General features: G+C 49.4%; 9 protein-coding genes across 9 annotated transcripts; 3 read left to right on the plus strand and 6 right to left on the minus strand.

Annotated features, from left to right (window-relative positions):
- Positions 1 to 1,850: 1,850 nt before the first annotated feature.
- Positions 1,851 to 4,712, plus strand: GGS22DRAFT_167736 (DUF1688-domain-containing protein). Its single transcript, XM_047962024.1, has 5 exons — positions 1,851 to 2,430; positions 2,555 to 2,830; positions 3,043 to 3,259; positions 3,403 to 4,043; positions 4,154 to 4,712. The coding sequence occupies exons 1-5, from the start codon at positions 2,011 to 2,013 to the stop codon at positions 4,235 to 4,237; spliced, it is 1,638 nt and encodes a 545-aa protein (XP_047816871.1). The 5' UTR covers positions 1,851 to 2,010; the 3' UTR covers positions 4,238 to 4,712.
- GGS22DRAFT_167739 (60Kd inner membrane protein-domain-containing protein) lies at positions 4,697 to 6,762 on the minus strand. The gene is made up of 3 exons (XM_047962025.1): positions 6,612 to 6,762; positions 5,610 to 6,542; positions 4,697 to 5,541 (listed from the first exon to the last, which is right to left on the minus strand). Exons 1-3 carry the CDS (start codon positions 6,684 to 6,686, stop codon positions 5,092 to 5,094), a joined length of 1,458 nt encoding a protein of 485 aa, XP_047816872.1. The 5' UTR covers positions 6,687 to 6,762; the 3' UTR covers positions 4,697 to 5,091.
- A 198-nt stretch (positions 6,763 to 6,960) lies between these two features.
- On the minus strand, positions 6,961 to 8,176 carry GGS22DRAFT_167740 (TOM13-domain-containing protein). The gene is made up of 2 exons (XM_047962026.1): positions 7,705 to 8,176; positions 6,961 to 7,600 (listed from the first exon to the last, which is right to left on the minus strand). Exons 1-2 carry the CDS (start codon positions 7,972 to 7,974, stop codon positions 7,493 to 7,495), a joined length of 378 nt encoding a protein of 125 aa, XP_047816873.1. The 5' UTR covers positions 7,975 to 8,176; the 3' UTR covers positions 6,961 to 7,492.
- A 357-nt stretch (positions 8,177 to 8,533) lies between these two features.
- GGS22DRAFT_34870 (SEP-domain-containing protein) lies at positions 8,534 to 10,562 on the plus strand. The gene is made up of 3 exons (XM_047966872.1): positions 8,534 to 8,933; positions 9,152 to 9,555; positions 9,621 to 10,562. The coding sequence occupies exons 1-3, from the start codon at positions 8,862 to 8,864 to the stop codon at positions 10,411 to 10,413; spliced, it is 1,269 nt and encodes a 422-aa protein (XP_047816874.1). The 5' UTR covers positions 8,534 to 8,861; the 3' UTR covers positions 10,414 to 10,562.
- Positions 10,562 to 11,646, minus strand: GGS22DRAFT_34901 (uncharacterized protein). Its single transcript, XM_047966873.1, has 3 exons — positions 11,431 to 11,646; positions 11,041 to 11,331; positions 10,562 to 10,962 (listed from the first exon to the last, which is right to left on the minus strand). The coding sequence occupies exons 1-3, from the start codon at positions 11,530 to 11,532 to the stop codon at positions 10,711 to 10,713; spliced, it is 645 nt and encodes a 214-aa protein (XP_047816875.1). The 5' UTR covers positions 11,533 to 11,646; the 3' UTR covers positions 10,562 to 10,710.
- A 1,008-nt stretch (positions 11,647 to 12,654) lies between these two features.
- GGS22DRAFT_34864 (Gtr1/RagA G protein conserved region-domain-containing protein) lies at positions 12,655 to 14,490 on the minus strand. Its single transcript, XM_047966871.1, has 3 exons — positions 14,187 to 14,490; positions 13,404 to 14,100; positions 12,655 to 13,142 (listed from the first exon to the last, which is right to left on the minus strand). The coding sequence occupies exons 1-3, from the start codon at positions 14,357 to 14,359 to the stop codon at positions 12,951 to 12,953; spliced, it is 1,062 nt and encodes a 353-aa protein (XP_047816876.1). The 5' UTR covers positions 14,360 to 14,490; the 3' UTR covers positions 12,655 to 12,950.
- A 374-nt stretch (positions 14,491 to 14,864) lies between these two features.
- On the minus strand, positions 14,865 to 17,887 carry GGS22DRAFT_167749 (FAD-binding domain-containing protein). Its single transcript, XM_047962027.1, has 5 exons — positions 17,034 to 17,887; positions 16,860 to 16,948; positions 16,360 to 16,765; positions 15,342 to 16,235; positions 14,865 to 15,266 (listed from the first exon to the last, which is right to left on the minus strand). The coding sequence occupies exons 1-5, from the start codon at positions 17,259 to 17,261 to the stop codon at positions 15,087 to 15,089; spliced, it is 1,797 nt and encodes a 598-aa protein (XP_047816877.1). The 5' UTR covers positions 17,262 to 17,887; the 3' UTR covers positions 14,865 to 15,086.
- Positions 17,888 to 18,551: 664 nt separating this feature from the next.
- On the plus strand, positions 18,552 to 19,629 carry GGS22DRAFT_167754 (acyl-CoA N-acyltransferase). The gene has a single exon (XM_047962028.1). It carries the CDS (start codon positions 18,827 to 18,829, stop codon positions 19,439 to 19,441), a length of 615 nt encoding a protein of 204 aa, XP_047816878.1. The 5' UTR covers positions 18,552 to 18,826; the 3' UTR covers positions 19,442 to 19,629.
- Positions 19,630 to 20,002: 373 nt separating this feature from the next.
- Positions 20,003 to 20,883, minus strand: GGS22DRAFT_195330 (uncharacterized protein; the record flags this gene model as incomplete). Its single annotated transcript, XM_047965650.1, has 1 exon — positions 20,003 to 20,883. Exon 1 carries the CDS (start codon positions 20,492 to 20,494, stop codon positions 20,003 to 20,005), a length of 492 nt encoding a protein of 163 aa, XP_047816879.1. The 5' UTR covers positions 20,495 to 20,883.
- Between the last annotated feature and the right edge of the window lie 18 nt (positions 20,884 to 20,901).

A 20,901-nucleotide genomic window follows, 5' to 3' on the forward strand; every position in this document is an offset into this window, starting at 1 on the left:
TTAGGGTTTGTATTAGGTAGGGTCGCATCTCCCTGCATGTCATCCCGCTTCTCTAAAATATCACCAAGTCAGCTAGTGCCAAAAACATTCTTCACCATTTCGGTATCGAAGGATCAATCGCAATCGTAAATGTACAACACATGACCGCAACCACACAAGCAGACAAAAGTGCCACACAATTAGGGAGACCACTCGGCGTAGTGTGGCTTTGTACGTTACCGAGTTGGAATTGCGAAATTGCGCCTAGAAAAAAGATCATCACCTTGCCTGTCAAAATTGATGAGGCATTTCTCTTCAATCAAATTCAATCAATACTCCTAACCTGCCTGCTTGCCTGGCTACCTGGCAACTAAGTAGAACGAGAAATGATGTTGGATCTATCCCTGATCACTTAGCAGTGAGAGCCGTTGACCCGACTTTATTGTATCCCGAAGCAACTGCAAAACAGCCCAGAAGCATGGTTCATAACCAGAATGCAGTCTGAGGGACGGGAAGCAAATCATACGCATACAGCGCACTAGTAAAATCACCTCGGTCGGGACCTTAAGTTGGCCCCTGACATCCCTAAAAGTTACTAAAAGCCACTTAAGAGCTGCTATCCCTGTCCTTTCCCCGTCCCCGGTTCGGCGGTTCCTGCTGATCCTGATGAAATCCTAGGTCCACTGTTGGATCGATCTCCTGATGAGGGTTAAACGTTGTAATAACCTAGCGGGCTAGGTACATAGTTTGGTAGGATCCTAGAATTACGAGCGTTGAGATGGAAGCTTGTGACAAGTCGCATCGCGTTCATCTTGCTATTCGAATGACACCAAGATTAAACCATCCATATTGATACCATACCAATATCGTCGGAATAGTTGCATGCATTCGTATCTACCTACATATAGCTGCTAGGTATACTGAGCGAAGTAACGACGAAGGACGATGAAGGATGGGGGCCAAAAAGGCTAATACATATCTAGCGCCGGTTAGTTCATCAAGCCTCGGTCTAGATCTTCCCCTAACTCTATATGTTCGTAGCAGCATACGCCTTACCTATCTGAAGTATGGTGTTCGTTCGAGCTTTCCATCTGAGCTACGTAAGCATCGAAACTGTCATTGAAGTTGGTGTGTTTAGTGTTTACTTTGTACCTGGCAACAGGGTAGCCAAGAGTTACTAGGAAATAGTATTCATACCTACCTACCTAGTACCTACCTACCTAATACCTACCTACCTAGACTCAATAGACTCAATGTGGTCGTGTCAGATTCTGCATAGGTAAACTCAAAGGTACCTAAGCAACATTGAAGTCAATTCCAACCTTGAAGTCAATCATCCAAGATACCTACATAGTAGAAATTTCTCAATGATCAACACTACGAAGACATTCGATATGACCAGGCATCTTCGCTATTATTCCCAATACTTCCATTTCATTCAGGCAGATTCCCCCTGAATATTTTTCTTCTCCCCCACATTCGACTTCTTTCTCCACTCTGCGCAGCTGGAAGACGTCCGATTGTCTGGTTAGACATAACCTTATGGTACCGTTAGAGCTGTTAGTTGGGTAGACCTGTCCAAAAGCGAATAAGAACGGATGGGAACGAATGGGAACCAACGAAGAGCCCCTCCCCCTTTACCAATACCTAATTCATCCCTAGACCATACGACCTTAGGGAGCTCTGCGACCATGGGTACTTGCCCCTCCCCATTGGCTCTCTGCTGATCTGATCGATCTTATTGCTTGATCGGGACGAGTGCTCGGTCTTGGACTTACACCAGAACGGGCCAGCTAGCCAACCAGATACAACGTACCTAAGACAAAAAAATTAATAAGGTCAGAAAAGGGAAAAAAAGGGTGTTCGTGACACACGTGGTAACGAACGAGAGGGAAAAACAAAACAAGAAAAGAAGAAAAAAAAAGCAATTGGACCTACATACATACCTGCATACCTCATACATACCTACCCGTACTCAGGGCCGTACAATCTAAGACTTAAGTATCCAATCCTAGGTACTGTATCAAAAACATGGGTCTCTTCTCACGAAGGTCTAAAACGCCGAAGCCGGTAAACGCCACGGCGACCGCGGCGGACGGTGGACTTGGAACAGGGAATGACTCGGCAAGCCTCAACTCGGAAGGGTCAAACATGAGGAGCTCGTCGACGGGCAACTCGCGACTTCAGATCTATAACACCAATCGCATCTCGTCCAGCAGCGTACCGCAGACGCCTCTGACCCCCATGACGCCTCACCCCTTGCCCAGAATCAACCTTCCAAAACCCCCAGACCCGTCTCTCGATGCCGCGGGTTATCTCAAGAGTCTGGGCTCCATCCGCGAGAGGTCCAAGATCGTGACCGACAAGGCCCTGCGCAACTCCCTTAGCCATTTCGACGTTGACATGGCCAAGTTTCCTGATGTAGTCACGTTCGTATGCGGAATCATCAAGGTCTGGGAAATGCCGAATCCGCCCCCAGTTTTCTAGACACACACTATAGTCACTATACTAGTGCACATGTGTCGTTGTTATAGGTGTCTTGCTATAGGTGTGTGCTGACTAGGAAGTGCTATAGCGAGACTTCGACCCGCCGTTTTCCTCCATCCCGCCCCACGGCCGATATCAGCACTTCTGCGTCGGCGGTCGGGATCGCGTCGCAAACCTGCTCGCCACCTTTCCCCAGAATATCGACAGCACCGAGAAATGTCGCAGCCTGATCGACCTGTTCCTCGTGAGCGTCCTGCTCGATGCCGGCGCCGGTACGACCTGGAGCTTCAAGAGCGCCGAGAACGGTCGCATATATAGAAGATCGGAGGGATTAGCTATCGCGAGCTTGGAGATGTTTAAGACTGTACGTGTACCTATGATGCTTGTGATACCTGCGACGCCTGTGATGTCTGCCTGTGACGTCTGTGTACATACTAGGTAGTTACCTATGAGATACACATGGCTACAGATGGAGAATGTTCTTTGTTCGGTCAAGTGCCTACCTCAGACAGCTACCTATTTACCTATTTACCTACCTACCTACCTACCTGTCGGCGCTGACTTGCATCACAATAGGGATTGTTCTCTGGAAATCCGAACAACAAATTCCAGGTGGACAAAGATGGTCTCCGGAAACTCACCGTCGAACAATTGGCCAAAGGCATGCAGTCGCGGCCCGGGTGCGAGGTCGCTGGCATCGAAGGTAGAGCGCAACTCCTGATCCGACTGGGTAATGCGCTGGAGGAGAAGACAGAGTATTTCGGGGATGATGGACGACCAGGCAATTTGATCGGTATGTTATATATTCATATTCATGAGACTAGTTGGCCCCTGGCCCCCGTTCCGATCCCTCAATCCGATCCCTCTATCCAATCCTCCTTAATCCTCCCTCTTGGAATTCGCCAAGGCAATTTCTAACCAGATTGGAATGCGCAGACTATCTCCTCGCCCATCCAACGACACAAGCGACCTCAAACCCTATCGTAGTCCTCCCCGTACTTTGGAATGCGCTTATGTCAGGACTTGCCACGATCTGGCCTCCGTCGCGAACAGCTATCGACGGTGTCTCACTCGGGGATGCGTGGCCCTGCTCCTCGATGCCGCAACAGACGTCGGCGTCCACCTCGCCCAACTTATCCCCCTTCCCTAATGCGCAGGGTGCCGCAGCCTGGGAGTCCATACTACCTTTCCACAAGCTCACACAATGGCTCACGTACTCGTTGATGCAACCGATGCAAAACCTCCTACGGATTCAATTCGCCGGCACGGAGCTACTGACGGGTCTACCGGAGTACAGAAATGGCGGGCTATTCATCGACCTTGGCGTCCTGACGCTCAAGGCTAGCGACAACGAGCGTGGACTGCAACACTATAACGACCATTGCCAACGGACGGGAACCAAAGGTGTCGAGGTAGCGCCTATGTTCGAACCGGGTGATGATGTGATCGTGGAGTGGAGAGGTGTTACCGTGGGCTTCCTCGACAAACTCCTAGTCGAGGTGAACAAGGCCCTTAAGAAGGAACTCAACGGCGGCGAACTCACATTGGCGCAATTGCTCGAGGCCGGAAGTTGGAAGGTATGTTCTCTATGGTGTAGTAGTAATGCTGTCACCACGTCTACCCAGTAGTTATCCCCAACTACGATTTTCCACAACTGCGTGAACCACATACTAACATCTGATTCCAGGGCGGCCGTGAAATCGCGGAAGTCAGCCGACCAAATACGAAGGAACCGCCTATCCTGATCGACTCCGACGGGACTGTATTCTAAACACGAAGGTCATCGTCACCCCTTATCGTGTTCTTCTCATCTGTCATTTTTACTCACTTCCTCCTTACTCCCTTCCCTTCATAATTAGTGTATTATGAGATATTAAACAAAAAGGTCGCTAGACCTGGTAGACACCGGGATTCATACCCCCCCTTATTCCCTTACCTATCCAGCACTCGAGGCAAGAGTGCGGTCGTTCTGAAAACCGGTTTAAGAAAACATACCACCTACATGGCTAGGGTTTTCCTAATTACTGTAGAAAAATATTAGGTCCGTCGCGTGGGCAATGCGAGGCGAGGCGAGGCGAGCCGCGGCATGGCGACGATGCGCTTGTCGGCGCGACCTCTCGTAATTCTTGACGAGATTCGCGTTTGCGTTGTGGGATGATCAGAGGATCGTTCGGCTCTTTCGATTAGGATAGTATCGCCGGAGAACCTAATTAATCACCCTATGAGATGTCTTGTCTAGACGTGACACTTTTCCCTTGTGAATATATTCGAAGTAGTGGTAGTGAGTGAGTTGACTACATAGGTAGCTGTGCATGTACACAAGCAACCAGCCGATGACTTGATTCGAGATCATCTTACTATTGCACATTATATACATATATGTACCTAGGTAGTGTACAATGCAATTCCAATATCGTGAGCAACACCTCATCACTTAAGCCAACTCGCCTTTCTTTCTTTCTCAGGCGTCAGCGTCGGCGGCGGCGAATACGCTTCGTAGGAAAAGGGGGATGAGAGAGTATTCCGTCTACGTAATGGTACAATCCTGGCTTCTGCTCCCGTTTCCACGCCATACGCCAAAACCGGGTGAGCGAGCGGTCGATCATTCGACTTTCATTTCGACTTTCAAGACCGCTGCCTCTCGGCGCGTTTCCGACGTATCTCGTCCATCCGTCGTTCGGCCTCCTCGTCTTCCTCCGCGCTCCTGCGCTCCTCGTACTCCTTGGCCTTCTTCCACTTCTGCTTGGTGGGCGAGTTCATCATGGAATCTATGAATCCGCTCCTGCCCGAGGAAGGACTCGTGTACGTGGCGCCGGCCTCGTTGGCGGACGGCGCGGTCTTTGGGTGTAGGGATGCGAGGGTGGGCATGCCGACCCAGCGACGTATGGCCGGGTTGAGGGTCGCGGACGACTGGACGACGGCCGCGGCGCTGAACATTAGGAAGAACCACTGCAGGCCGGCTGGTAGCCAGGCCGTGGCTAAGAACATTACGGGAGGCATACCGTACAACATTCCTTTTTGTATCAGCGCGGCTTGTGGGTTTAACTGTGCGCCTTGGGTGGCAGCTTGGGTTTGCTAGGAAGAAGGGAAAAAATAATTAGCCGGGCATATCCTAATGGAGAGGAGGGGGACGCCGGCTTTACCTTGATCATGAGAGTCGTGATGGTGACGGAGGTGAAGGGGAGTATGAAGTAGGGGTCGTGGATGGTGAAGTCCGTGAACCATAACATGCCTCCCGTCTCCAAGCTGGGCACGGGGATGGCGGACATGTTTCGCAATAGTCGAAACATTCCCCAGCTGAAAGGGAAAGACCATAACGTGGCCAAAGAGCCTATCGTGCTGGCGCCCGACGCCTTCTTGAGGGCCATCAACTTGTCACGCGCCTTCTTCTGGGCGACCATGTCGCGGGATTTGTAGACGGCTTCGTCGAACTCCTCCTTGGCTTGTATGTAAGCCGGATCTCTGGTGAGCTTTTGCAACATCGCCTGATGCTTGCTACCTTTGAGGGTGGGCACGAATAAGGCGGCACGCCATGCGAAAGCCATGGTGGTTAAGACCGCCCACCAGGGCATGCCGGTGTATATATAGATATGTTCGACGGCCCATTCGCACATGGCCGTAGGTCCCCATCCGAAATCTAAGCCGATGGACTTGAGGTATCCTATCTGTTCGGGCATATCAAGAATGGACGGTAATCCTAGATCGGCGGGAGAATCCAGTTGGTCTTGCGCCGAGGCTAGGTCATCTTGTGTTAGGGGTTCTTGCGCTGAGGCTTCTAGGGGCGCATCAGGTTCAAACGGCTCCGAAAAGGTAGCTGAAGTAGGCTGCGCCTCGGCAGAGGACTTGAATTCCGTCTCGGCGGGAGATTTCGGCTTGGAAGAGAAGGGCCATAGCGATAAGTTTCGCGAAGCTCCGGAATTTTGGGTAAAGATGCTGGATGTGGTAGCCGCAAGAACGGGGCGAGAACCGATTAGAGATATAGGCGTAGAAGATGCGGTTCTGGATCGATTCAGCAGTGTAGATCGAGATTGTGCCTGAGAGAAATAGCGTAGGGGAACTTGTGAGGGTCGAATCGACTGTGAGAGGAATTTCGGCGTTAGCGATGAAAGTGAAGAATGGTTGCCATTGGAAGAAATTTATTATACCTGTGTCCGAACAGACCCAGCAAGCCGCAGAGCGGAAGCCGGATTTGATCTCGATAATCCCCTGCTCGGCAGCATGATGACGATTGTGGTGTTTGAAGGTATCGTCGAGATGCGATAACCTTGGAACAATTCCACAATGGAATAATTTTTTAACCAAAGCCTACGGTACAATCGGTACTTACAAAGTTAGCAAGAAGTAAATCATTAGCTTATCGATAAGCTAATACCCCAGCCAGGTGGGGTAATTATTGGTAGGTCTGGCTGGTCTGGTAGGTGCAGATTCAAGAACGGGGGATCTCCGGCTCGTCACTAACTTCCATCTAAGTTTCCCACCTTCCATTCTTGCTTGCCAATAACGAGTAGGTACCTAGTAGGTAGAACATTGAATTCAGGAACTGCAACCAGAGTATACCAAGTGCACCCAGTACCAAGCAGACATCTAGAGATTCGACAATAGTGATAAGTACCTCAAGGCTACTATTACTTGAGGTAGCAGACATTCACGGATTCCTAAGGCAAGACAGTACCCTGGATGGACATGCAAGATGCGCATATGCATGTACCTAATGCCCAAATGCCCCAAATATCAAGACCCTTGAATCTGAGACGAATTTACATTTAATTATTCATCATTCCACATCCACGGCCTCGTGTAGATCTAGGTCTCTGGTCGAAAGAAACTTTATACACAAACAATACCCAACATCCGTCTCCTTTTGCCTTTAGTTTTCCTCACCATCCATCCATCCCGCCGTCTAGTTTGGTAGATATTGTATTTCCGCGTGTCGGAGATACATATAGCGTATGCATGTCTATGAGATACCTCTTCATTTTGGCCCTACCGTAAATGTACAAATTGTAGCTAGTTATTCGAATAGTAACTACTCCAAGCTCGCAAGATCTCGTAGGTCTGGTCGCGGTCTTGGTCGCTCGCGGATCTCGATACCTGGGCCGATGGGGTGCACTCGTTGTCGGGATAGAGGGAAGACCTGTGCAGTTTTACTCGTTAGCTCTACCATCCATACCTACTAGGTACTTACCTAGGTATATCCACGCCTTGATGTGTAGTGGAGTTGGTGTTGGCGTTGCTTACTCTTGTTCCTCCCCACCCCAACCTGAATGCGGCTTCGTGCGCAAACAGCTCTCCAAACCCTAACATCATACCGTTGATGAATGGTAACAACAGGTTAATGGCCGCACCTCGGAGCATAGACCAGACGGTTGGGGGCCGGTAGAGGACTATAGGCGGCGAGGACGTCGAAGGTGGCGAGGTTGATATATCTTCGCCGGCTGAGTATTGTTCGCTGTCCGAGTGCATCGTGACACCAGACTCGGCGAGCGGGTGCGTTTCTTCGGATGACATGGCGAGAGACTAGAGTGTTGAGGATATCTAGGAGGATGGATAGGAAGGTATTTTTGGATATTGTCTATTCTAGCTGCTAGATTTCATGTCGGGTCGTGACTCAGAATCGTAACAACAGCAGCCGATCGACACCTATATCCGAGGCCAGGTGCTCAAAGTTGAGATGGTTGGAGAAGGCTCAACATTGAAAGATGTCGGGTTTAAGATCGGTACCTGGTAGATGGGTGGAGAATGAATAAATCATTTGATGAGGGAGGACAGCGTCTCTAAACCTATTCAGGTAATCAGCTAACTCTGATTCTCCTAAATCAAGTTAGTGATGTCACTATAAATCCCATCCCACTTGCTTGCACTTGGTCAGGTCAATTTAAATGTGAGTGCACGGTGGGCGCAGGGCACTGGGCAGCTGCTCGTCATTTCCAAAGTTTCTTTTAGAGGGGCTAGAGGGGTTACCAGGCTACTTGGTACATATCTAGGTACCTATTTACGTACCTATGGCCTAAGCTAATGGGATTCCAGTGGAAGGACCCCTCACTGCCCTTTAATCTCCCCGCGGTTGCTCGCATACCTAGTACCTAGTAGGTAATCGATTGCGCTCCAGTGCTGTGATTAGGCTACTGTGGGGAGCTTGACGTCGTCGCTGAAGCTGCCTAAGAGCAGAGCCTTCCTTCTATTTCCATCTAGACTTACAAACGTCACATCATAACCTTAACTTTGTTAACACTAGACGTTACCTGACAACTTGGAACTTCCCTCTTTCCAGTTGTACTTATGGTTAGACGGTACCTAGACAATTAAACGTTGACCGTTTTCACAAACTTCATTCAACACTATTTGTCCACCATCCACAACCTTGACCGATTACCAACACCGACATCTATTCCAACATGGCGAGCAGCGTCGATCACGATGCTCTCACCAGCGAGCTCATAGGCATGACCGGAGCGTCGGCGGAACAGGTATGTATGATATATGCTTGCTATTTTCCATTCTGCACTTCAATTCTACTACCTTCAATTCTGCTACTTTCAATTCTACTACCTCTATTTCTGCTACCTCCATTTCTGCTACCTCCATTTCTGCTACCTTGGCTACTTTTACTACCAAGACTACCGCACCCTACCATCCATTTAATAGTTCTATCCCAATCCAGCCCATCTTGGCTAATGCGTCTTAGGCTACGCAGTACCTATCTGCCTGCAACTGGGACCTCGCTGCTGCTACCCAAGCCTTCTTTGCCGACGAAGAAGATGGTACAGCTGCTCCTCTCGAGAATCTCGGTGCTACCAGCTCCTCGAGTTATACAGGCCCGCGCACCCTCGATGGTCGACCCGCCCCGCAAGCAATTCCCACCACCTCTAGCTCGTCCAAGCGACCACCCAAGAAGAAGGGACTCGCCACCTTAAGTTCTCTCGGAGGCGGTCACGATCATGACGATGACGACGACGATGAAGACGATGAGGATATTCACAGAGACACATACGCTGGAGGTGAGAAGAGTGGATTAGCCGTTCAAGACCCGAGCCAGCGCAGTTCTGATCCCAGACGAATTCTCAACGACCTCCTTGCGAAGGCCAAGAGGTATGATTCTTCATCTCTTGATTTCGTTATTCTATTTATTAGTGAACTAACATTGAATGGCGAAGCAACTCCCAACGTCCCGATGCCACAACCGCCGTTGGCCCCTCCAGCTCGAGTTTTTTCCGCGGTTCCGGTCAGACTCTAGGTGGCGAAGGCACTCCCAGTCGCACCATTCCCGACCCCTCCGGACATCCTGCTCCCAGCAGTCTCGCACGCCCCCAAGGTGGAGAGGTTCAAGAGCGAACGCTACATCTATGGCGCGACGGATTCAGCATCGACGATGGAGACTTGCGTCGATTCGACGACCCCCAGAATACCGAAGCTTTGCGTATGATCCAAGAAGGTCGTGCACCCATCCAATTGATGAACGTTCGATACGACGAGCCCCTCGATGTCAAGTTGCAACAGCACGATGAGGAGTACCGAGTTCTTCCCAAGGTTTACAAGCCATTCGGCGGTGAGGGTCGCCGTCTTGGAAGCCCCGTGCCGGGCGAGTCTGCTGGTGCTGCGACCACGACCACGACGTTGTCCACTCTGTCAACCTCGTCAACTCCTGGCACGGCTGCGGCGTCCTCCTCGTCAACGCGCCCTAGCACATCGGTAGACGAGTCTCAACCTACGATCATGATCCGCATCCAGATGCCCGACGGTACACGATTGCCGGCTCGATTTAACACATCGCACACGGTCAACGACGTGTACGACTTTATCTCTCGATCCTCGCCTGCGCTGAGCGCCGGCGGATGGGTGTTGGCTACGACGTTCCCCAACAAGGACCATACGGACAAATCGCTAGTGCTGGGAGACATGGCAGAGTTTAAGAAGGGTGGCACTGCTATGGTGAAGAGAAACAAATGAGTACGGGAGTGTCGTTTCTGATATGCTAGGCGTTTATCGCATGATAGAACTGCAGTTCCTAGATTTGCCTAGGTAGCTATGACATTAGATGCAGAGGCATAGACAGTCGCCTATTGCGAATCTGAAGAGACGATTCCTGAATTGTGGTTTGATTGCATTGGTGATTAAGTTAACTGCCTAGGTAGGTACTAGGACCCTAATATTCATTCGTGTAGAATCGTAGACCTGTAGCATCGCAAGCCAACCCCGAGACACCCCATTACGCAGAATCAGTCGCGCACACTCTTCTCAACCAGCCTAACAAGTCCCCAACATAGAAGTCAGCGCAGTCTTCTCGGCAGACGTAATGGTCAGCTTCCAGTAGCTCTTGACGGCGACCCAGGACCTGGCGTAGGTGCAGTAGAAGCTCGATAGAGGCGGCTTCCACGAGTCTGGGGACTTGTCGCCCTTGGATTGGTTGACGTTGTCGGTGACGGCCCAGAGCTGTGGTCGGGTGACGTCGTTGGCGAATTGTTCGCGCTTGGCTGTTGTCCATGCGCTTGCGCCGGACTGGGGGGTGTTAGTGGGGTGAGGTATGTTTAGGGGGGTGAGGAGGTAGGTAGGTATGTCAGGGGGATAGAAACGTACAATCCAGGCATTCTTCAACGGAACCATGTGGTCGATATCAACATCAGACGGAGCAGTCCACTTCCCTCCGTCGTAGGGGCTCGTCCAGGTTCCGCTCGTGGGGTAGCAGTTGGTCCCGACGACGACGTTGGTGCCGTCACGCTTTAGCACGTACTCCCGCGTGTTGCAGGTTCCTTCGATCGTGTCCCATGTTGGGAATAGGTCGCGCTTGTAGGTGCCGTCGTCGACGGCTGTGGCTACGGTAAGGGCTGCGAGCTGGGTCTTGGCGGAGGAGCTTGTTGGGATGCCGGGCTGGTGGTGGGTTAGTTTGAGGTTGTATGGGCGTATGAAGGATTATGCGACGGGACGGATATAGAAACGTGGTCTGGGGTTTAGAAGATTGGGTCTTACGGGAGTCGGCATGGGCATGGGCATAGCAACCGGGTCCGGAACCGGGGCAGCGAGAACTGCGTTCGCGGACAGGAGACCACCGATAGTGTACGAGAACCTCATGATGAAGATTTTTGCCTAAGTGTACTATCGACTCTGGTGCTAGGTAGTTCACGAAGAAGAGGGTGTTACCAGATGAATGAGTAGGGCAGGTTGGTAACACTATATACCCACCTGCAGGTTATGCCACGCGCGAGTCAGTCCTCTAGGCTTGTGATCGAAGCATAGGCACTCGTCGATCTCTCCCGCGTTCGACTACAATCCCATGTTATACATCTTACCTCGCAGGCGCCAACTTCCCGAACAAGTAACGGAGTTCGGGCCAATTGACACCTGAATCAAGGCAGGTTCCCGCCAGATCTGACGCCGATAGGAACACTCCGATATGTAGGTCAGTAACTACTATGTAGGTACAAGAAGTCTTACCCCGGGGTGGAATCGCTCATATCTCAAGACCGTGTTACATGGTGCGAAGCTGAATCTGACCTGCCGAATTGAATAAGTCGTCGGTAGTATCGTAGCCACGCTGAGATCTCGACGGGGCGGCGATCGTCCGTAGCTGGGATAGACGACAAGTAGGTGCATGCGCCTGTGCAGCTTTACTCGAAACTACACGATCGGCTTCACGATATTAGCAAGCATGGGCGATATAACTTGGGTGCTATAGGTCCAACGATGGGAAGCCAAGACGAGCCATCTTGAGTAGAATCATCGTGCCATTCATATGCTCGGCAGGTATTCGTCGAAATCTAACTACATCCATGGGTATCGATAACCCCCTTTCATCAAAGTCGTGCAGCATACAGCGTAACAAACACTTATCATTGGCTAGCAGCTCGTCCCTACCAACCTTCCTAATTCGGGAGGTAAGCCGATCTTCAGGGACCATGACGCCGCGCCGATGAACCGTCACTCCCGGCGCTCATTGATAAGGCCAATAAAGCTGCACGGCATACGAACGTGTTGGACTCGTCGATATTCGACCGTCATCATTCTCTCCGCGAAATAAGTCGTCCGTAGTGTTTCTGAATAATAGTAATGCTGTATGGGAGATCATGTCCCAAATCCGGTCATGACTTCGCGAGATCCATAAACTAGTGTGTAAGCCTCTGAGGTCCTAGCCTCAAATACAAGGTCCAGCCATTTTGACCCGTCAAACCAGACACCAAGCTCCTACCGTTATCGCCTTATAAACTTGTAATTCCGTCCGCCCTCTGCCCTCCGCCCAGACATCTTCAGACAGAGGCTATCAAATTAGCTCCTCTCTCGCTCCTCTCTCGCTCTTCTCCTCACTTCTTTTTCCTCACTTTTGGGTGTAGGGCGGTACTAGTGTGACCGATATCAGGATCGTTATCATCATGATTCGAAGTACCTCGGAGTCGTTCCATCTAATGCGAATACATATTCATCGTATTCGAGTCGTGTCAAATTCAATCGTAACATCTTACTTTTTCCTCAACTTGCCAATCGCCATTGTCGAACTAGGAATTGTAACTTTGGCCAGGTCCCGGGATAACAGGTCCGTCTAGGAATTTGAAGCTCTCCCTCGCAATCTGACAATTCAATTTGGCGGAATTGAATCTAGCCTCGCCAGGTGGAAGGATAACCATGAGGTAGGTGTTGGTGGTAAATTTGCAGGCAAACATGGAGAATCTTGACCCCGCCTTATGCTCCTGTAAATTTATTAGTGCCTAGGTAACCGTATTTGAACCTGCGAGCGAGCGCCGTGGGTAGAGGTAGAGGGGTATGGTAGAGGGGTATGGTAGAGGGGCATAGGTAGTGGTAAAGTAGTGGCATAGTAGTGGCTCTTGGCGATTGCAATCCCTCCAGGACCATAAACATCACAGTGTACTTGTGCATCTTTGACACAAGACTCGACACAACGCGACGCAACAACCCAACCCAACCCAACATGATACAAGACAATCACTTACCATCAAGGTGAATTGCTCTGCGTTACGGGGTGTACCAGTGAATCGACTGATGCTCTGCTTGAAATGCTTAAGGATGTTGGAGATGCGCTCTTGTCGATCGCCCGTCGGATTATTCTGACCCTCTTGCGATGTCCAATTCGACACGACGAGGAAACTAGTTCTCTCAAACAAGAGCAACTCTTCCGCTTCGATCAATACTCCCAGAGACCCGAGTTGCGACTCGATGACGGATAGATTGGGTACTAGGTCGTGAATGATGCTTGCCCACGCCTTGTATAATGATTGATCCCATATCGAGGTCGCAAACGGTATGAGCTCCAATTCACCGGAGTATCCGATGCCTTGAATGTATTCCGACGTCTTCTGCCTAACCAGTTTTACGCGATCGACGAATACGGCTTCTCGGGCGAGCGGGGTAATCAGGTCCATCTTGTGAATTAGCACGTAGACCTTCGCGGTGGGCGAAAACTGGGTCAGGGCGGAGATGATAGAGACGTAGGTGGCCATGTCACGATCCACATCTCGAGACTCGATATCGAAGACATAGATGAGAACTCCGACATTCGAAAAGACGTGAACGCGCTGCTGCGATAGGTAGTTTTCCATAAAAGCCTCTTGACCGCCGCAGTCCCATAGGTTTAATGTCAGATTCCCTAAGAACTTGACATGTGAAAGGTCGATGTCGATTGTCGCACCACTGTCGTCGGTACGGCACAATCAGCTCTCCGTCACACCGCCATTGATTTGTAAGTGTCGGGTGTCAGGACAAGATATAAGACTCACAGACGTCGAGTATCCCGCGCGATATAGTTACTAAATATTATACTTCTCATACTCGACTTCCCGGAACCGCTCTTGCCCATGAGAAGAACCTTTTTCTTCTTGGGCTTCTTGACCTCGTTCCGAATGTCGTTCGCCAGACCCAAGCTGGGCGTCGATGCTTCGAGGTCCGTCATGGTATTGATGCAAGGTTGAGAGACTTCCACCCTATCCTATATAATAGATAATATATCGCGGAGGTCAGCCGTGGTCTCGACGCGACGTTAGGGAATTCGTTCAGCTCGGCAGGCGCATCATCTCTCTGTCCTGAGAATAGAAGAGATGCTCGTGGTTCACGGTTGTGGTTCACAGGTACGGTACGTTCGCAACAGGTCGATTGACTTAAGGTAGTTCGTCCTCTACTTTCTACCCCCGCGTGACAATTCAATGAAGACCTTGTTAGCGTAGGATGGTATCTAGGTATGTAGGTGGTCGTTTCGGATCTATGGCGGGGTGATTGCTTATGTAGCTCGAAATGGAGGGAAACTTGCTTTAAGTAAGGATCTGCCCTAGTACAAGCTATGCGATAAGATACGATAGAGATCAGGCGCTGACGTCACGTGTAATTCGTAGACGAATTATACTTTTTAGTAACATTGATAGTCTCGATTTAAGAATATCTCAGACACGGGTAGGTACATAGCTGAACCATTTCATTTCATTTCAACTAATAACCTTGGAAAGTTACCAAACGACTTCAACTTCCCATGAACATCTATCTACCTACTCTGTGCATCTATTCTTGACATAATTCTATCCATGCCAATATCATGGATCGATGATTCCAGGTAGGATATTGGACAGTTGCATTACTTCCGCCACTCTTCCGCCACTCTTCCGTTCACCTACACCAACCCGTCGGGATCAACTTTCATATTTTCGACATAGCCTTGTTCCATATTCGATGACCTCCCAATCTTCAGTTCCCGGCGTCGAGACAGCATAGAAAATTCCATGAGGATCCCACTTCTTACGGAGTTCCAACAACTGGGGATATTGCGAGCCCCAGAAATGTTCTTGCCAATTCGGTTGATACGGGTTTCCCTAGATGAGTGATTAGCATCATTTTTGGAATCTGGATTGCGTTCGTCGAGTCACATCAATCAATAGCTAACTTACCTCGCTCACATAAGCACACCCATTTGGACCTGCCTTCTTCATCGCGCCGTCCTGGATATTAGTAAGAACATCTTGAAGATCCTCCTTCTGAGCCCAACTTGCGCCTACGGGGACCGGGAGTGCAACGATGGCAAAGTCAGTAGACCTTCTCATCTTGGGATTAGTCGCACTATTCGGGATGGGCATATTCAGACCAGCATCCCAAAGATGGCCGATAATGAACCCCTGATTTTTCAAGTCTTCTCGCGGAGATACTACTGTCTTAAAGGCATCGATTATCCCATCGTTATTCTCTTCGACATCATCATGAGTAAACAGCCAGCCACCTGTGAGTGCAGACGTGCCTGCGGTTTCGTCTTCAAACATGTCGATATACAGCTCAAACAACGAATCGAATTCCTTACTAGTTGTGTCGTACGGTATATTCTTCGCCTTGAACTCGTCGAACATGGGCTTTAGAATAGCCTCCATTTCTGCAGAAGTCTTCCCGACACCTACGAAAGGCTGTATATGTAGGCGTAGTGCCATAAGTTCGAAATAGGCATAAATACCAGCCGCGACAAACTCGTTCGAATATTTATGGAACGACTTGACGCCATCCCAGAAGACTTCGGTGTCATTAGTATGTGTCGAGTTGATATTGACAATGACTCCGGCCGATTTTTGCGCTGCATACGTTTTGAGCGTTACGGAGATTACGACACCAAACGAGGATGGTCCTCCTCCCTTCAACGCCCAGAATAGGTCGGGATTTTCCTCAGAATTTGCTGTCCTGTATTTACCATCTGCGGTAACCACGTCAAATGATAGGGCGCTATCAGCAACCAGTCCGTACAATGGCGTCAGGGGTCCATGGCCGCCACCTAGAACAAGTCCGCCAGCCACTCCGACGGTCTAAACATGTTAGCTTCGATCCCATATGCCGTACGCGCCAGCTACCCATCCACCAAGCCACCAAGCTACCCAGTGCGCAGGTACTTGGGAACTTAAGCATTCAGGTACTCAGGTAGGCACTCACCGGACATTCTCCAGTTATGACCGTCACAGGCGGCTTTTGAGCGTGAGCTTTAGTCAGTAGTGCTCGAGCTTGGACTCCGGCACCTATCGTTACGGCACCTCCGTCATAATCACCAGGCCCTCGGTATCTTCTAGTGAACTTGACATCTTGCAAATTGTGTGTGTTGACCACCAACGAGCCCCATCCCGTGCTGCGTCCAATAAAGTCATGGCCGGTATTTCGAATGATGAGGCGCAAACTATTTTCCCTCGCGAAATCCACAGCCGCCTTGATATGATCCCCAGACTGGGCCTGAATCACATAGATACCATAATAACCCAGTGTGCAAGATTCGGTAGGATTCCTTGTTGGCTGGCAAGTGTTGTTTGTGAAATATGTCCATAATGCTGCAGCGGGTTTCTCGACACTGGCACGGTGTCAGTATGTTTATCTGCCCACCTATCTATCTGCGTGCCTGTCTGTTGCCTGCTGCCTCGACACATCATTACTGGGGTACTCACGTCCATTGCTCGTTAGACCACATAGCCAACGCATTTTCACAAGCAGAAGCATTGTAAGTTGAGATTTGACCAAGGGGACCTTCAAATGTCTGGGGAAGCTTGAATCAGCATTGATCTTCTCACGGCTAAATCATCACGGGCAGAACTCGACTCAAATATCAAATACCAACATACATTATGGCAAGATGCACCGGGTGGAATATTCATGAGTAAGTTGCCGTCCACTGTTGAGTTCAATGCAGCCCAGTTGTCTTTGCTCGGCCAGCATTCGTCACCCGGGTAACATTTGCATCCATACTGGCTACCGTTCCATGTTCGTTCTACAAGGAACGGCGGTGCTGAATCGACACTCCTGATAAGTGCCGAAAAGTTCACACCCAAGGAGAACCAAGACCCAGCCATCGTCGCTCGTCATATGTCATATGTCATAGACCATAGGTGAAAATGAGATTTGGTAAATGAATAGATACCTACCTAGTAGGCTCTCAAGATTCTACCAGAAACCTGACGCCTATTTGAACCGCCCTAATCGATGGCTCGTTTTCGTTTCCGCATCTCACTACCCCGGGTCTTCGGTAATATCAATATGACCTAAGGCTGAACTAGAAACAATCGCATTCTCCCAGACAGTCTAGTCGGTGCCTAGATACTCCATCTCCTTTCACCAGCTCGGGGACTAGCTTATTTCAGCAACCTCTTCCAATCGGGAGTCGTGCAATTATCTATCCACTACCAGGAATCCGGGTATAGGCTTTCGGCATATGTCTACCTGGGGTAGTGCACTCCTCCGCGCATGTGTATTCTGGGGTATGGGGTCTAGACTAGGCGGGTTAGCCTTCGTCTGGATATTCTCAACTTGGCGTTGATCTGGGGAAACGCTTCCCCGGTTCTGCAGACTAACGCTAGGTGAAGGAATGTTGTTCATTGCCAGGTGGTGGTGAAAAAGAATAGAGGTAACATTGAACCTTGGAAGTGAGCTACAGATATTGGATAAGGGATAAAACCTTAAAGGAACCTTGGAACCTAGGAAATTTAAGTTCAACTATCTAGGTACTATTAAGTCTGTCGGTGCCTTCTTTTTCCTTTCGTTCCCATTTGCTCCCACATCCAAACCCGACCAGTTGTTTTATTAGGTAAATTATATCAATCGAAACTGCCCCTCTAAGTTTCAACCAAAACGACCTCACCTTCGCATGCACCTCGTAAATAATTTAGTCTCGGATACTTCCGTATTCGACCCCTCCTACGTAAATCAAAACCTGCGTCCTGTCTAGACTAGGTGATCGACGATAGTCCTACTTGCTTGGTATGTGGGATTCTCGGCAGCTGTTCTCTTTGCGGGGTCAAGGGGAATTATGTAAACCCCTCATTGCAGGTGGGATTGTGGGATTTTAGCAGTCTTGAAGCATCCAAGACCTTCAGTATCCACAGTAGCCTTTCTATGTGACCCGAATCTAGGAATAGTACCATGTAGATATCCATAATTGACAAATCTGAGACTCTGTATGACATCCCTTTTCAATGCTATTCATAACATCATCGAATGCAGCATTAGGTAGGTGTCCAGTGGTTACTGAACGTGCTCGATCCCAAGAGTCCCCGGGGCCCGCGGAAGGATTCTTTAGCGAGTGGGAATCGGAGCCGGTAAGTGAGTCACACAGGTCGGACCACATCTAGCATTGTCTCAAATCACATCTTCTCGACTCCGAATAGACTCATTTTGTCTAACGAAATCTGATCGAGGACGTTTTATGAATGTATCAATTAGTAATAATTAATTGAAACCTAGCTCTTATGGGACAGGACAACAAGAATAAATAGGGCTACTTGATTGAAATTGAGATTGAGACTGAAATCAAGAACTCAGCTCATCTTCAAGGTTGACAAAGACCAATTACATATTTCCAACTCATCTCATCTTACCACATCAGCTACAAATTCTCATATCACACTTACGACAAATCAACATGTCTATCCAAATCCGCAAAGCGACTGAATCTGACATCCCATCTATCATAGATACCTACTTTGACGCATTTCGCGATCATCCCCTCACTCTAAGAGCCTTCTTCCCAGGCTCGGAACCTGTGAGGCAATGGTGGGCTGAGGGAATAGGCGCTGACCTACGAGACCCTAGCACTCACTACCTAGTTGTCACCGACTCAGCTTCTGCAGACCCTGAGAGGATTCTTGCCTTTGGGAAATGGCGCGTGTGGCTCACATCCACAACCCCTCCAGCACCACCAATACCTAGCTGGCCTGAAGGTGCCGACGTCCCCCTTCTTGAGAAGTTCTTCGGTGCGATTGATCAAAAGCACAAGGATATCTTGCAAGACCGACCGCACTGGTATCTGGATATGCTAGGTGTTCGAAAGGAAGCCCAGGGCAAAGGTGTAGGGACTCGGCTTGTGGAGTATGGTGTCACCAAAGCTGATGAGGCTAGAGTCGAGGCATTCCTAGCTGCCAGCCCGGCTGGTGCCCCTTTATACCAGAAGTACGGATTCGAAATACATTCGACATTACCGATGGGTGAAAATGGACGGGTCGAGACTTTTATGCTACGGCCAGCTAAGAAGGCCTAGCTTCGATATCATCAGCGTGGGAGTTACTGGACAACGAGGACAATGAGGCCAATGAGGACCATAACAACAAGCGTAGGTATAGACAAGGAAATATTAGATACTGGAAGACGGTTGTTAATCTAGGTACCTACCTAGCGGGGCATACTCAGGTACATATATGGATAACAATAAAGTTCAAGGTCACGCAGTCATTAGCTCAAACTTACTCAAAGACTAAGCCAACCTTATCAACTGGAAGCTACCCCTATTTCTAGGGAAGTTTTGACATCATAAGAAATGTTATTAGACTATCAGAAGGGAAAGTGCTGGTATTAGAAATATGATATGTAGCTGAGTGAGTTAACAATGTTGTTAAAACAATAAAAATGCTGGGTATGATAGAAGAAAAAAACAATCATTCCGAATCCGCCAACTCCAAAACAAACCGATCTCGCTATGAATGTATGAATGGGTATGACCTTCACCTCCGCCTGACCTTCACCTTTACCTCCATCTCTACTTACCATCTACTTTCCATCTACTTCCATCTACTTCCATCTACTCCCATCTACTCCCATCTACTCAAAAGAATAGTTCCGCACCACTTACCTTGTTATCCCAGAAGAAGCTAAGCTGGGCGTGAATAACACTCCGGATCTGCGTGAACACACTATCCGAGAATACCTCGACGAACAGTTCCCAACCCGCGTACGTCAACGGATGATTCTCCATCTTCAGCTGCGCATACACTCGATTAGCGATATCAATCTCCTCCTCGATAGTAAGACCGCAAGCGTATTCCGAAATGATCTGGATAATCGACAAACGACCAGATGCGTTATCGTCTCCATATCCTCTAGCGGACTCGATTGGCTTACCTGTTCCTGCGAGGGACTCTATGCTCGCGGGGAGTTTATCCAATACCTTTCCCTCTCGATGATGCCCGACCGTGCATGCGGGACATTTTCCAGAACGAGTCGGCTTAAAACCTTGCTGCAACAGCTTCAACACGGCACCGCTTCGTCGCGTGCCTTCATGGCATAGACACACGGGTTTCCTGGTGAGAAACTGCATCTTACCTACCTTTCGCAACTTGGCGACGAAATAATCTGTACGACGTTATTGAGTCTATCAATGGTCGAATTTACTTACCTACTAGGTAGCGTCTACCTAGGAACTTTGTCGCCGAGCTGCCCAATTACCAAAACGAATACCCGAAGACAGATCCGAAAGAAATATCTCCGAGATGATGATCGCACTCAAAGTGGTTGGCGTGAGAATGGAGAAGAATGCTTAAAGAAAACTGGCAAACCAAACTTTTATATCAACTGGCCTCGTGACAATTGTCTTTGCTCTCCGGCCCATTGTTGGGACAAAGAAATAATGGCTTTGTCAAGAACCTCCTTATTGTGTGATTCCTTGCTATGAATAAAGGTTTGGACGATGGTAGTTCGAGTGCCCCCACATTGGAACATGATATG

This window comes from Annulohypoxylon maeteangense, assembly GCF_022496945.1.
Source record: "Annulohypoxylon maeteangense strain CBS 123835 unplaced genomic scaffold GGS22scaffold_13, whole genome shotgun sequence".
In the NCBI taxonomy this organism is placed as follows: domain Eukaryota; kingdom Fungi; phylum Ascomycota; class Sordariomycetes; order Xylariales; family Hypoxylaceae; genus Annulohypoxylon; species Annulohypoxylon maeteangense.